The 15,362-nt window shown below is 42.4% G+C and overlaps 1 protein-coding gene across 1 annotated transcript; it reads right to left on the minus strand.

Annotated features, from left to right (window-relative positions):
- Window positions 1–449: 449 nt before the first annotated feature.
- igsf8 (immunoglobulin superfamily, member 8) lies at window positions 450–14,867 on the minus strand. The gene is made up of 8 exons (XM_085407545.1): window positions 14,709–14,867; window positions 14,371–14,530; window positions 10,984–11,364; window positions 8,837–9,298; window positions 5,669–5,847; window positions 5,244–5,496; window positions 3,883–4,329; window positions 450–2,769 (listed from the first exon to the last, which is right to left on the minus strand). The coding sequence occupies exons 2-8, from the start codon at window positions 14,423–14,425 to the stop codon at window positions 2,642–2,644; spliced, it is 1,905 nt and encodes a 634-aa protein (XP_085263671.1). The 5' UTR covers window positions 14,426–14,530; window positions 14,709–14,867; the 3' UTR covers window positions 450–2,641.
- Between the last annotated feature and the right edge of the window lie 495 nt (window positions 14,868–15,362).

Consider the following 15,362-nt stretch of genomic DNA (forward strand, 5'->3'; position numbering starts at 1 on the left):
TCAAAAATATTATTTTTAGTTCCAGTTTTAGTGTCTATTTTCTCCCTATAGTGCTCAACTTAGACCCATGTTACTACACTGCATGCAATTCTCTTTTTCTGTCATTAAATTATGAATTTCTCACAAGATACAAATTATGAAAACTCATTACTCATCACTAAAAATATGTAAATCCTGTAACAAACTTTAAAACAGTCTGCACTGCACAAGGCTTACACTAATCCTCTGCTTGCGTGGCAATGCAAAAACTGCACCAAGTACAAGAAATCTAATGGTTTTCATACTGTCGATGGAAAATATGCTCTACTAGCTCACTTTGTCAGAGAAATGTGATTATTTTCTTCTCTGCAGAATGTTGTCCAATAACTCGGATGGATCCAGTTGCATCCATTTCCAAGCTGTCTGCAGAAAACAGATGTTTGTTAAGCAGCAGAAAATAAAGCACAAGGTGACCCAGAGTGGTTTATTGGTCGTACCAACTGGCAGGTCTGCCAAAGCACCATAAGTAACAAATTGAGCAAAAGAAAAACAGCCTTCGTATATTTAAAAGGCAGTAAGACGCATTCAGGATCTGTGGTATTAAAGCAGAGTAGACAATCCAAACAAAACATAACACCTCCATCAAAGGGTTTAATACAACTGCCGACAAAAACACAACTGATACAGAAGTTCTGATACTCTGCACGCGATGCGCATCAGCGCTTACAGCTGGCGGTAATTCTCAGGGAACACAGATTGAAATGAATCGAGTGTGAGTCAAGCGACTGTCAAACACAGGGTGGGGGAAGGGCAGCAGGACACTGCAGCCATAAACAGGGATTAGAGACGAACACGCAGATACTCACTTTCTCTCATTTGAAATACCAGCCAGCAAACGCTACCCTGTGCTGCTAGGATGTGCACGTGCATGTGTGTGCGTGTGAATGTAGCCGTGTGGTGGGCGGGTATGTGGGGGAACAAATCAGCTTTGAGCACTTGATCTGGAACAAAGTGGCTCAGGAAGCAAGCAGAGCTGTGATTTTATTCCCTGATGTTTGTGACCAACATTTATAATCAGGGTTTCAGGGAGATCTAGAGACTCCAACAAAGACAGAACGTCGAGATAAAGTGAGAAAGCAAAGCTCAGGGTAATCAAATTTAGAAATGTCAAACAACTAGTCATTTTAATGAGAGAGCCACAAGTATAACTAATGTTGCTTTCCTCTCCTTTTCGCTGAATATATATCTATCCTTAAATGATCGCACAGTACAGGCCCGCTTGCACGACCAAACTATTTTTTAAGTGTTACTTTCAACGGGAAGAGGAGGATAGATTTCACCCGTTTTAAGTGTGCAGACACTGTAAATCTTTGTGGGTTAGCAGCTATAGTCATAATAAGTGTTGGCAGCAGGCATGTATGGCCTGAACCACACGATAACAATGATGACGGTTATAGTGAGTTTTTACTACACTGTCTCGTCATATGACTGCACTGCTTGGAAAAAGTTTTCACCTCAGGGATGAGACTCCTAAAAGACGTTACGCAACACAACAGTTTTCCTGTTACCCGCCATAACGCGGGGGTTATTTGTCACAGTATAGTTTTCTATCTCAGTCACTTAACAGGAGCTTAGGAGCCATTAATCCCACAAAAAGAAAGAAAAACAGCAACGAAATAACTTCAGCTGGAAGAAAATCAAGTAAAAACATTCCAGCCCTGCTTTTTCTCCAAGTGCTTTAAAAAAGCAGAGTAGTCTGCTGCACAGAATCTTAAAACACAGGTGCTTGCCAAATAAAAATGGTGCAACGGCACAATCTTAACGCATTAAGAAAATAAAACAGCTAAACTCCACAGAGTATTTACACATTTCAGCCCAGTGCATTGTGGGTATATCTTCTGTCTTCTCTTTGTCAAATCTATACAAATCTGTCAGCCTAAGAGAAAACTCAAGTATGAAGTACTCAGTCGGACAGCGTCAGAAAGTCCCCAGCCAGCAGCTTCCTTATTAAGTAACAGACAAAGACTTTGTTTACACGCAGAGCGCTGCTGGAACATCCCTGCTCGTATTAACTTTCCAGAGGCTAAACTGCTCCCACCAGCAATCCGATGACTGTCTGCGGCAGCGCCTTAACCATGCATGTACATTTAGACATTGTTAGCTTTTGTGTAAAAAGAAGAACATGCACTCTGAGGAAGGAATAACTGGAACAGTATCAAAAACAAATCCCGGAAACACAGAACGGTCTTTGTTGGTGGGGAACTTGCACCATGAGTCGATAGACAGTGACCTTAATACGCAGCATCACAGAAAGCATCTGATGAGTTAAGTAGCATGTGGTTCAATCCTGCTGTAACAATATGTTGGGGGCAAGTTGGCTCAAAAGAAATAACACGCTTGAGACTGCAGTGCAACTGTGGCGGCAGAAGCCTAGCGCACTGTGCTTATCAAGAAAATATGTTTCAGATATAAAAATACAAGAAAGTATAAAACTGAATTTTTTTGGCATTGATCGTTAAACATGTAGGTCAGAACACAGAAAGACAACCAACGAGGTGACGAAAGTCATTTTCTACTTCGTTTTTTTTCTTCTTGAAGTTACTTTATGGGCCATTTCTTCCAAGACTTTGTGAACAATCAGATTACAGACGGCGCCGGACGCCTACTTTCGAGCGCGCTGCCTCGCCAGGCGCTTCATGAAGCAGCAAGTTACCGCTGCGATGATGACGATGCCGACAAACAAGGCTGAAGAGACGCCAACCACCAAAGGGATGAGGAGGAGGTCAGCAGCTGAGGAGAACAGGAAATGAGAGAGAGCAGTGCGGTGATATAATCTGATGTGGATGAATATTGGAGAGCTATGAAAAAAATGAGCTTTATTTAAATCAAAACAAAAAGGTGGGTCGATGTTTTAGCCGACGTGGATAATATAAGAACATTAATCTCCTGCTTTGATTAATCAGATAATTGACATTTGAATAAAAGAGAAAGGAAAATCATTTCTAAAATGCCAAGTTAATGGACTGTGCCACTGAAACCACGCCGCTCTGGTGATTCAGTTAACAGCTGCATTAAGTCACAATGGCCTAAAAATGCTCTGGCAAACAGAAAAAGGTCCTCAACTAACCCAAAAATATCGTGCTTGTGCTTTTGACTAATATTCTATATCATTATACATAGTAAGACACCTGATTTGTCAAACAATACATGCACCAAAGATACAGTGAAGATTTTTTTCCCCCATCCAGCCACCTGCATATGTACAGTAGCAGAGGATAAACATGCAGAAAGATTAATGTGTAATCTCCTCCAACTGGGATTCCTCTACCAGCACAGCAAGACCTCTATTTAAGCCCACGCTTGCTTTATTCTACATACACCACATATTTTTCCCTTAAACAAGGGTAGGTGGTTCAACCATTAGCTGAAATTAATTGTTGCTGTCAAGGATTCAGATCTTAGGTGTGTGTACAGTTTAAGATGTAAATACAGAGAAGCAAGCTCTGAGTTTGCTACGGAGATCAGGGAAAGTATCAAGGGTGAAATCAATCCAGACAAAAAGCCATCCTCTGGCCAACCTCCAGTTTGGGACCAAAGGTTTCCTATTTGACCCTTTCCTTGATTTTAGCTCAATCAGGAGCTGCTCAGCTCCCACCGTGCTCACTTTGGCCTGCACAATGAAGCAAGTTCAACATACACAGGTTAGCTATTCCTTATGGGGCTTCAATTACCCTTACAGTGGCAATCAGGCTACATGCACGTTTGCCTGTAAGATGCAGAGCTTACACATCAGAAAGGTAAAACTACAATTTGTTTTACAAAGTATGTAGTAATAAGACCCATAATACAGATTACTATTATTACATTATTAATATTAATTTAGATTATTAGATTAACACTTACCTCTGGCATATAAGTAAACATTGACTGCATTTGACTCTGCTTTGGCTCCTGTTCTGTACCAGCCTCCATGCGGGTCCTGTCCCCACGCCTCAGCATGACAGGCATACATGCCCTGATCATCCTTCGTTGCCATGTGAACCCTGAGTCTGTAGCTATTAACTGACAGGCGGTCGATGCTAATCTCGCTATGGTTGATGTAGATATTTGAAACACCGTTGTACATTAGGGAAGCTATCAGCTTGGGTTCTGGTGGAGCAGGAGGTTTTAGCATCACAGTGTCAGGTGCCTTCTTGATAACTGGTTCAGGGATTGCCCAGCGCAGCCAGTGCACCTGAACCTGGGCGGGACCTGTGGTGGTCACGGTGGTGTTGCAGATTAGCGTGACCGTGCTGCCTCTTTTCAGTAAAGGGCCACGAGGGAGCTGAGCCACGGCTGTAACCAGGACATCTGTGGAAGAAAGAGGAAAAACATTTTATAGAAGACAAACTAAGCAAAGTTAAAGAATGACTGTAGGAGCAGACGGAAGTTTAGCCAACATGCTGTTAAATAAAAAGAAAATCACACACAGCTGAAGAAAACCAAACTGGCTTATTAAAAGAATTTCAGTAAAAGTGATGCATATAGAATGAAATCTATAACACAGCAGAGAACTATGAATATTTTACAAATTTTAAAAATACATTAGAAACTTAGAGAGATATCAGTGAAGCTGGGAAAGAGATTTTAGTATACGGTTGCAGATTTCAACAGCAGAGTGCAGCCAAATGGCCCACATCCCAGAGCTCCAGGCCACCAAGACACTCAATAAATCTGCAAATTTAAATCATTTCTCCGTTTAAAACAATACAGCAGTTCCTGAAAAGTCAATATGATAAACAACAGAACGAACGAGACTAAAAGCCTTCACCCAGGGACGTGAATGCTTGTACCAAACTCCATGTCAGTCCGTGGTGACAAACAAGGATTAGAAATTTCAAAAGTGACCAAATTTGAAAAGTCAGTGAGACTACAGGAAATGACATGCAGCATTCATCCTGAATGTCTGGAGCAACGTGGAAACCCTGCTGCTAGCGTGGTTGCAAATATTGGATGTGATCGACCGGACATTAATCAGCCTTTTGAGCGAGTAATTGTGCAGTGAGTTCATAGCCAGCGAGAGGTACGGCATATGTCTGGCCTCCTGCGCGCTACACCGAGGCAGCTCCCACGCATGAACCACAGCAAGGGTTTCCAGTCCTGAGCAAACATCTGAAGCAGATTACCTCATAGCCTTCCCAGCACCGTCCACAGTTCATGTGTGACTATGGCTTAAACTGGAGCATTCCAGTAATCTCAGCCCATGTGTGACTGCAGAGTCTCACCTTTTGTCTTCAGGTTGACGGTGACTCCCTCCGACCGCTGGGTGAGTGTTGCGGGCACAGACTGTCCGGGGTTTCTTCTTCCGGCGTACACACTCACCACGCACCGATACACCCCTGAGTCGGCAGGCTGAGCTGAGAAGAGCTTCAGAGAGTACTTTCCCTCTGCTGCTTTCTCCATAGACCCGCCACTAGCTCTGCTGAGGTCATCCCCCCAGCTCACAATGCCATTCGGGGTCATCTGGGCCACCTCCACCTTAACAGATATCAAGATGCGCCAGGAGGGGTTAGACTAGAAACACCTGAAAATATTTCACATTTACCTGTCGATGGTTGAGAGGAACACATACGTACTTCATTTACATTTTGACTCAAACTTTGGTCTAAGAACGTTTGGTCTGAAAACGTTAACAGAATAACAAGATTACCTCGACTCCTCCGGCCCCGACTGAATCGCTGCTTGTGGATCCCCTTTTCATCCACTGAACCAGCAGGCCTGAGTTGACTTCAGGCGGCAGCCCCAAAATCTCACAGGTCAGGATGAGAGGGGAACCGATCTGCAGAGTAACCTCCCCTGTGGGCGAGGATGTTACACGCAGCGACTCGGCTGGAGAGAGGACGAGACAGAGTTTAAGTACCAGTAAATCTTCTTGGTGGATGGCTGCAAACAGCATTTAATCTGGACTACAACAGGAAAAATGTACTGCAGGTATCACCTCTGCTGAAAGGCTAGTGTAGCTTCTTTTGTACCGCACATATTTAATGGCCGGGACAAAATCGATATCACCTATCAAGTGTGTCGAAATAAAACAAGCAAAAAAAAGACTTAAACCTAACGTGACTACAACAGTACTTAAAAAATAAAATATTACAATACTAACAGTAACCACTTTAACAATACTTCTACCTGTGCAGGTAATAGAGTGTAAGGGTTGGATGAGTGTAGGCGCAGGCTGAGTTCATCTGCTGCTGTTTTTTTTTTTAGGAGATTTGTTTGTGTGATTTATTTTGTTTATTTGAAACATGAAAACATATCAAATGTTGCCATGAAAAAAATAGTTTTTGATTTTGAATTTAATGGCAGCAACATGTCTCAAGAAAAGCTGGAAAAGTAAGTGCAACTAAGAAGAAGCAGCTGGAGAAACATTTTGTTAACTAATTAAGCTGATTGGCAACAAGTCAGTAACATGACTGGGTGTAAAAAGAGCATCTTAGAGGCAGAGTTTCTCAGAAGTAAAGATGGTCAGAGGGTCACAGATCTGCAGAAGATGCACTACATAATGTCATCATAAGATTAAAAGAATCCAGAGAAATCTCTGTGTGCAAAGCAAGAGGATGAAAATCATCAAATATTGGATGTCTGTGGTCTTTGGGCCCTCGGGCAGCACCAGATTAAAAACAGGCACGAGTCTGTCCCCAGAAACACTTCCATGAATCGCTGTCTGTGAACACAGCTCACTGTGCCATCCACACATGCAGGTTAAAACTATCCATCTCTGATGGTATGGAAGTGCATTATGGACCCATCAATGCTGAAGGGTATACACAGCTTTTACAGCAACGTGTTCTCCCATCCAGATGGGAGGGCCTTCAATACTGACCTCCTTCAGCTATTACAACAGTATGGGTGGGAAATGGCCTGGCTGCAGTCCACACCTCTCATCGACTGAAAAGTCCAGCAGCTGCTCTGCTCAGTTCAAACATTCAATTTGTTTTCTATGTTCAACTGTGAATAAAATATCTTAGTGAGGTTTTCGAATTGGTCTATATTATTTTTATTTACATTTTACACAGCGTCACAACCTTTGGGGAACCTGGGGCTGTATATAGATGCTGTATCAACGGTGGCAAATGTAGCATTGTGAAAACACTGGTTGATTTTAAGTACTGGAGAACAAAACACCACTATGAAAGTTCCCTTTCTCGTGTTTGAAGTATTTCTTGGTTAACTAGTGATCCCAGAGCCCCATTGTGCAAGCTTTTCTCCAATCCTATCACTGGTCATAAGATGAGGATCTAGCATGTGTTTGCAAGACGTCATTTTATATCTCGCAATCAAAATTGCGAGATTTTTGCGAGTGTGTGCTGGGTTGGTGTGGGTGGGGCCAGCTCACGAACCCATAAATCGCCTGCTGCCGCACTTTTTGTTCCGTTCTTAAATACTGTCCAACACTGTATCGTGTACATATGCATGAAAGAAAAGTGGGTATTTATGTGCACGTACATAAGCCACTGTCACACAGTATTTATTGTAACATTTTAAATAATCTACTGCACTCAACAACTGAAGAGCCTTTAACTGAAATAGCGCAGTACAAAACATGTGAGTATAAGCCGCTTGTGTGTGCAAAGCCTCTTCTAACCACAAAACTTCTCTACACTAACGATGCTTCTCAATAATAGACATCCATGTCAACAAAAGGAGATGCGTCAGCCTATTGTATTAGTTAGACAATAGAGGCCAGAACACACAAAACCAAATGGCGCTCGTCAGTGAGTGCCAGTGTAACAAATAAACAATGCATGCATTGATGAGCTCTGATGAGCTTTAACTCAACCAATTATTTTTCCTGAAGAAACACAATGTGACCCATTTTTTTAAAAGGAGCAAAAAATATTCTCCATATTTTTCTATTAGAAAACTTACAAAACATGCATCATTGCAGCGCATTAGAGATGTGCTCGAGGGAGGACCGACAGACACACCTGTGCTCTTTTTCAAGGAATCCAGCCCAGAAAAGCCAATGTGAGAACAAGAGATTACTTAATCCTCTTAATCTACAAAAGCGCCTCAGAATTTAAAATGAGCCAAACAGCAAAGCGACAGGCAGCCTTCTATTAACCTTTTAAATCCACCTGAAAAATCAACAAGATGAATGAGTTAGGCTGAAAAATGCAAAAACTAAAAAAAAAAAAAAAGAAATGGCCAAATGTAAGAATTGCTTACCTTCTCGATCTTGCAATATGACAATAAAAGCTATTAAAATACTGATTCGAAGATATTCTTCACTGGCCAGAAAGTAATGGGATAATGGATTACTCAAAAGTCTTCAGTTACAGCCGTAATTATTGGAATCCATTGTCCCAGGAAAAAGCTAAACTGTGAGATTGTTGCAAACAGTGCAACAAACTGCATACAAATGTGCATCCTGCTATTTAATCAGCTGCTTATCCAGCTAGTCAGCAAACTAATCACCCAGCAAGCTAGACATCCAGTGAATAACTAAGACAAACACCCAGAGCCTGGGATCTGGACAGGGCCCAGTTTACCCAAAGGCCCTGCAAGCCCAGGCTGACTGACACCACTTCCATGGCAACAACAAAAACACAATCAAGAGGCTCAAACTTACCAGCAGAAACACGACTTTGTCTTATTGCTCCTGCTTTGCTTTTATTCTCCAGTTTGTTCTGCAGTGTAATTTATGATTAAATAAACAACCTGCTGTGCGGCTTTATTACCAGCTTTACAGCTTCTGTTGTTTCAACAACGAGCTGCAGTTCAATATGTTTGTTGCGACCTTGGGACTTGCCACAGGCTATCACAGCTTTGTCAAACGGCAGCACAGCTACTGGGGCAGTTTCTGAGTTACACTGACCTAGTTGCTGAACGGTCAAGTTGCCAATATCCAGCGTCCTCTGTGCGATCTTCTGCCACGATCGATTGGGGTCCAGAATCCACTGTGAGGCCTCGCAGAAATACGAGCCGCTGTCATCTGGCTGCACCGCTGTCATCTTCATCACGTACACACCCTGCCCGCCCTCGCCGTTTCTTTTCTCCAGCGTGATCTCCCCGTCATCGTAGCGTTTCTTGTAGAAACGTCCGGGAACGACCCCGAGAAGCTTGTCAATGGAGATAATCTCTCTGACGGTGCTGACCTCTTCTCCGGCCCCACTGGGCGATCCCTCTGCACCACCACGCTTCCCAAATGTGATGGACAGATGGGTGAGCTGCTCTGATTGGATGCTGGCCGAGCACGTCAGGGTTAACGAAGCCCCCTCTGACACAGGTTGGCCGGTGAGTGAGCGTGAATAGCTGATCTGAAGCGTGTCAGGGATCACTGTGGGTGTACAGAGACAGACAATCATATTACACAGAGCACTGCAGGAGACATATGGGAGGAGAAAATATGTCAAATTCAATTTCTAATGCCTGTGTAGTGTTTAGATGCATCTATGTTTAGAGCAATAAAGTGAATCATGAAATGTATCTGCTAAGAGTGACTCCAGGCCTTTTACCTCCACCTTGGCTTTGGGCACTTGGTTTGCCAAAGGAAGAGAGGATTAGTGAGCTATTGCTAAGATAGTCTGCTGCAAAACTAACAGGTGGCAAACTCAGTAGAACACGAGGAAGATGACTCATAAAAAAAATAACTGAATGGAGTAAAATAACCCAAATTACTTTGGTAGATAAATCATGGTATAAGTGCAAAGAATTCAGGGAGAAATAGAAACAGAAAAGAAAAAGACAAACTCCAGATGGTGAGAAGAAAGAATTACTTAGGATTCCTAAAGTTGCACTTAATCACTAAACATGACATCCTCTCTGCTGGAGTAGCACCGAGCAGCCGATGTAAGCTTCTCATACAGTTTGTTCTCCACTTCTGAAGACATCACAGCTAAACTATGACTGGCATAAATTCAACAGTTCTACTCACTGATATAAGTTCAACACCAAAACTAGTCTTTCTTTAGAGAACAGCAGACAGAAACGTGTTTTCTACAAACTAAGAACACTTTCTCTGAACAATATATACCCACATTTTTAATCTATCTAATTAAACTTTATTAAATAAGGTTTAAATCTGCAATTGCTGACATTTCCAGTTGTGTCCAGTTCAGTCTCAAGCCCCGACTTTTTAAAACAGTTTTTCCCTAAAATGATGAGACGCTGTCCCGTTAAGGGTTAAGCCATTTTATTCACGCGCAACGTTTTCATGTTTCATTTATCTATTTATGTTTTGTTTTTGATGACTTTTTAACTCAAAGACATCAGACTGTGTCTGTCCTTTGAACGATTGTGGTTTGGGAACTATAAATGGATAAATATTCAGCTGTAATACATTTACAAATGATTAAACTCCTGGTCAAAACTCCACTACATTTACAAAAAGCTGCAATTCAATCACAGTCCACACAGCCAAAACATGAAGGTTGTCAGCATCAAATTCCACCGTCTTGGTCGCATCCACAGACGTGTGGATGTGCTGAGTGGGGTTTTCCCTCAGTAAGACATTTTTCCAAGCGTAGTTTCGAGAGATATTTGCAGACTGTGAAGTTGCGACAAACACTGGAAATATTGGAAAGTTCAGTTGTTAATGATTCCCTGCTTGGATTCTTTTCATGTGCTGCATCACAAAGGTTTCACTTTCTATAGACTTCATGACTTCCTGGTTTCGGGAACCAGACCAGGCCTGGATATGTTCATATTCTTTATACAAACATAATAAAATTGCATGGAAAGGCGGAAAGGAAAGAATGAACTGATCTACAATGCATGACTCATCTTATTCCTGTGGACCAAAAACCTCCAGTGTTGCCCAAAATTATTGCCACTGTAAACTTTTGTGGCTACACCAACAACATGGGCAAGTATAAGCCTAACAAATGCAGTGTGTGTGACATCTCTGATAGGAAACAATGAGCTTTGGGACAGACATTTGTTGACAGTGACAGGAGTATATCAGGTATAATAACGGCAGCTTTTTATATACCTGTAAGAACTTTGAGTCAGCTCATGTCTTACCTTTGACAGCTACTGTGGCACTGTAGTTCCCTTGATAGGAGCTGTCTGTGCTGGGAGTATAGCACTCATATTTCCCTTGGTCATCAGGCCGGAGCCTTTGGATGATCAGCCGGACCTTGTCCCCTGAATCCCGCTCCACTCTTACCTCCCCACTCGTCACACGTGCCTGGAACGGGGCGTAAGGGAAACCCTTGTCCCTGGTGGACACGACTCCCATCTGCCTTCCGGCAGCATCGTCCCTAAACAAAAACCACTCAAAGTCTTGTGTACGTGAGCCTTCATATCCTGACACAGCACAGGGCAGGGAGAGAGGGAAGCCAGCGACACGGTAGAGGGGTCCAGCAGGGACAGCAACATGACGGCACAGAGCATGCTGGAGCACTGGAAAAGAAAAACACAACAGAATGGGGAAAAATGGCACATCTGGTGAGTGTGAAAGACCGGAAACAGAAACGGTGTCAAACCGTCGTGGCGTGTTTGGTACATGGACTCAGTGATCGATATCCTGAGCTGATGGCTGGCTAACAGCGAATCAATACTTTAAACAGCTGCAGAGAAGAAACACTCGTGCTGGCGCTCTGGGTGAGCTTCCTCAAAACAGAAAAACATGCTCAACAAATAAAATAATCTCAGTGAGCTCCTTAATATTGTTAGGCCATAGTATTATACACAGAGATTTCTACATTCACAGTAAATTTGATAGTGGCTGTATTATATTTATGGTTTGTAAGTATAAAGAATGGAATGGATATTAGAAAAATCTGAAATGAAACATGCAAGGTCAAAGAAACGGGTCATGATGCATAAAACAGCTGCAACTCTACTTTCTATCAATCAACTAACAACAAACACATATTTGAGCATTTCATTTCCAAATACAGTGACAGAAATATGATTATATGTGATGAATATAACACCCTGGACAGGTTGCTAGTCTGTCACACCTATGGCCGATTTACCCAACCCCACTAACCCCACTGCATTCCATGTCTTTGGACTTTAAGAGGAAGTCGGAGAGAACGTGCCAACTCCACACAGAAGGCCAGATGCTGGAATCAAACCCAAGACCTTCTTACTGTGTGTGCTAACGCCGCAACACCAGACTCTGATCTGCAGAACTGACCTTTATCTTCTTCAAATAAAAACTGGGTAATTGGCTTTCATGCTTAGTAGTTCTGCAATTGGGACTAACTTCTGCCTATTACAGGGATCAACTGTAAGTACTGTATTTGCAAAACAGTGCTGTTGTCAAGGTGCGCAAGCAAATTTTTTGAGAGTAAATCAAAGGCATTTAGCAAATGGCGAAGGAATAAGCTAAAGCTGGAATTGTAAACTAGAAGTCACAGTGAAATTGAGGGAGGACACCTTACTCAAGGCTAAAGTAAACCTAAAAATGAGTAAAGCTCCTTCCACGTCATCCTTGAGTGCCCGAGGAGTGACAGCTGCCAGCTTCAGGGTTGCAGTATCACTGTATTTCTGAGTCTCTGGGTCTGGCTTCCCATAAATTCCCAGAACCACAATGAAACGGGGTTAAACACAAACTCTTTTTTTTTAAGACACATGCCCTGAAACTTGTCACACGATGACCTTTATCTCTTATTTTTGGTACTTTCCAAAATATTAATTACTGACACAGAGTCTAATTTTGAGATGAGATAACGCTGCTGATTTTAACACGAACTTTCACACAAAATACAGTTAGTTGATGACAAATGTAGGTTGCAAATAAATGTTTCATTAAACAAAGTTTTGCTTGCTTTTAGAATGAGACACCAGCTGGTAAGTCTCACACTATCTACACAAATGTCATGTGAGTTAATTACACAAATGCAGGTTTCAAACAGTAGCAGGATCCATGCACGGGCCTCCAAAGCAGCACGGAGCTCCACATTGCAGAACATTTTAGCCCCTATATGAAACATAACTCACTGGTTTTGGAGTGACATTTGCCAGTTGTTGACAACTTGTTAGACAGATAATCAATTCATCAAAATTTCATTAGTAGCTTGCTGAGACATTGATTGTTGCAGACAGCCACCGGAAAGATAACATAACTTTTTTTTTTTTGAGGAACAATAATTCAGGTTCAGAACATTTTAAACCAAGAAAAGAAATACAAAAACAGAGGTGATAAGCACCTTTACTATTCAGTAAACAAGTTCATTTTTCATTTGGTGCCTAAAAGCCAAAGAGAATCAGCATCATCAGAAAATCCAAATGTGATGCAACCAAAAACACACCCACACAGTGACACTGAACAAAAGCTCCCCGACAGCTAACACAGCCTCTTGACTCACTGAAACTGAATGATGACTACCTGAACAACTAGAAATACGAGACAAGTGCGTTCGGGCACTTTTGGTCTGTGTGCGCTCGCGAGTGTCCAAAAACAAGCCGTGCCTTCTCACAGAGCTACACTCCAGTACAACACGCCCACAGATAATGACATGGGAGACTAGAGGCTTAAGCGGATCAAGTCCTAATTAACAATGGGCTCGGGCTGATAGGACTGGGGGGACTCCGCAGCTTGTCATGATGCTCAGTACTGTCTGGATTACTGTCTGCGCAACAACGGGGCCCCTGAGTTTCTAATCAAGACCCCCACATAGAAACGCATGTTAAAACACAAACCTGTGACTAATACGGATCTCTCCCAGAGGCAGCCTGCCCGTCCAGTTTTTAAATGTGATAATTGGACTTATGACTAATGTGATGGAGATAAAAACTGTGTCATCCATATGCTGTTCTCCCTCTGTGGTCAAACTGTACAACTGACGTATAAATCTAAAAGCATTTGCAGTTTATTTCCCCAATGCACATCCAATGAGTCATTACTTTAAGTATCACAAATTTGTCTGATACTTTTATAAAACAATATCTCTGCAAGAAACACCTCAACTACAACGCTTCCGTGTTAAAATAGTGCATCTTAAATTTCACAAGGAACAGTAGTATGTCCACAGGAAGGACAGAAACCATAGAAACTCGCAGTTACACAAATCTCCAGCAACTACTGAGCATTACTATGGAGTATATACCGTAAAATATTATTATATAGTCATTATTTCCGTCTCCTACTCAACTCAACCTTTCCTAAGGACTTCCTGGAAGCCACACCCGCACACCCTAAGAGTTCTGTCTGATAGTAGACTTTCCTGGTATGTTTTTTTCTGCATTTGAACTTCAGGTATGAGGGGAAAAAGGATTTCCAGCGCTTAGGAATGTTTCAAAGATAAAGCAAACTAACAAGAACATGGTGAACCAAATCATGAAAATTAAGCCACCTGCTGTAAAGAATATGCAAATAAACAGTGTATTCGGTCACCGTGCAATCACGCAAATGTACCACCATGTGACAGATGGTCAGAGAGGTACGGATGAACTCACCCCAGTGCAGAAACAAGAAAAACGCCGCTTTCATCGAAGCCATCATGGTCCTCATCTCCCCCCCTGATGTCCAGATGGATTACGTAGAGTCAGAATTCCCTCTCCGTGTTCCTCTGCTCGTTTAACGCCGATCATAATTCATCACCGCCGCCGAGACCAGCTGTGATCGCAGTATTTGCGAGAGGAAGGAAAAACAAATGGGAATGCATAACAATGTAGCGATACACTGATTACACACACGCACACGCAGACACATGCGCAGGGGAGAGTCACCGCCGTCACCTAAGAACAAGCCCGAAGGATATTAGTGCATATATAAATATGCAAAACGTGATTACCTTTTCTTCGTGCACCGCCACATCTCCATCAACAAGCCGTCTGCTCCATAATATGTCGGCCGCTTTCAGATTATACCGCCTCAAAAAACATGCAGACCAGTCCAGGCGCGGAGTGGCTGGCATCACGGGTGGGGAGGGGGGAGGCTGGTGTGTGTGAGCGTCTGTGTTTGTAACAAAGGGGGAGGAGCATGCATGGAACAGAGGCGAGCTGGTGTCATTGGTCAAGAAGGTGACGGTGACATTTTGAACCAATGATAACAAAGGGTGCAGAAAAGGCGGTGAGACGAGGCACTACCACAAGGTGGCGCCAGATGAAAACACTAACAGTCCGACTGCTAGAAAGTTCAGGTGGGTCAATAATGCCTTACAAACTAGAGAAGTGCGGCTATTAAGAATAAAAGAAAGTGTTCGTTATAAACAGGAAGTCACAATGAAAAAATAAACCAATGACTGTAGAAAACAAGAAAACGTCTTTACATTTTTACTGAAATGACAAAACAGAAAGATTTTATTCTGAATGTTTTTTGTTTTGTGAAACAAAACATTCAGAATAAAGCTGCAAACACAGAAAACAATCAGACTCCTGTCTTCTTTATTTAGTTGTTATTTCCAACAGGGTAATTAAAGCTGGATAAGATAAGCCTAGGTTATTAC

The sequence above is a fragment of the Rhamphochromis longiceps genome, linkage group LG5, assembly GCF_057381845.1.
Source record: "Rhamphochromis longiceps isolate RC_006_pf linkage group LG5, R_longiceps_female_GT1.1, whole genome shotgun sequence".
In the NCBI taxonomy this organism is placed as follows: Eukaryota; Metazoa; Chordata; class Actinopteri; order Cichliformes; family Cichlidae; genus Rhamphochromis; species Rhamphochromis longiceps.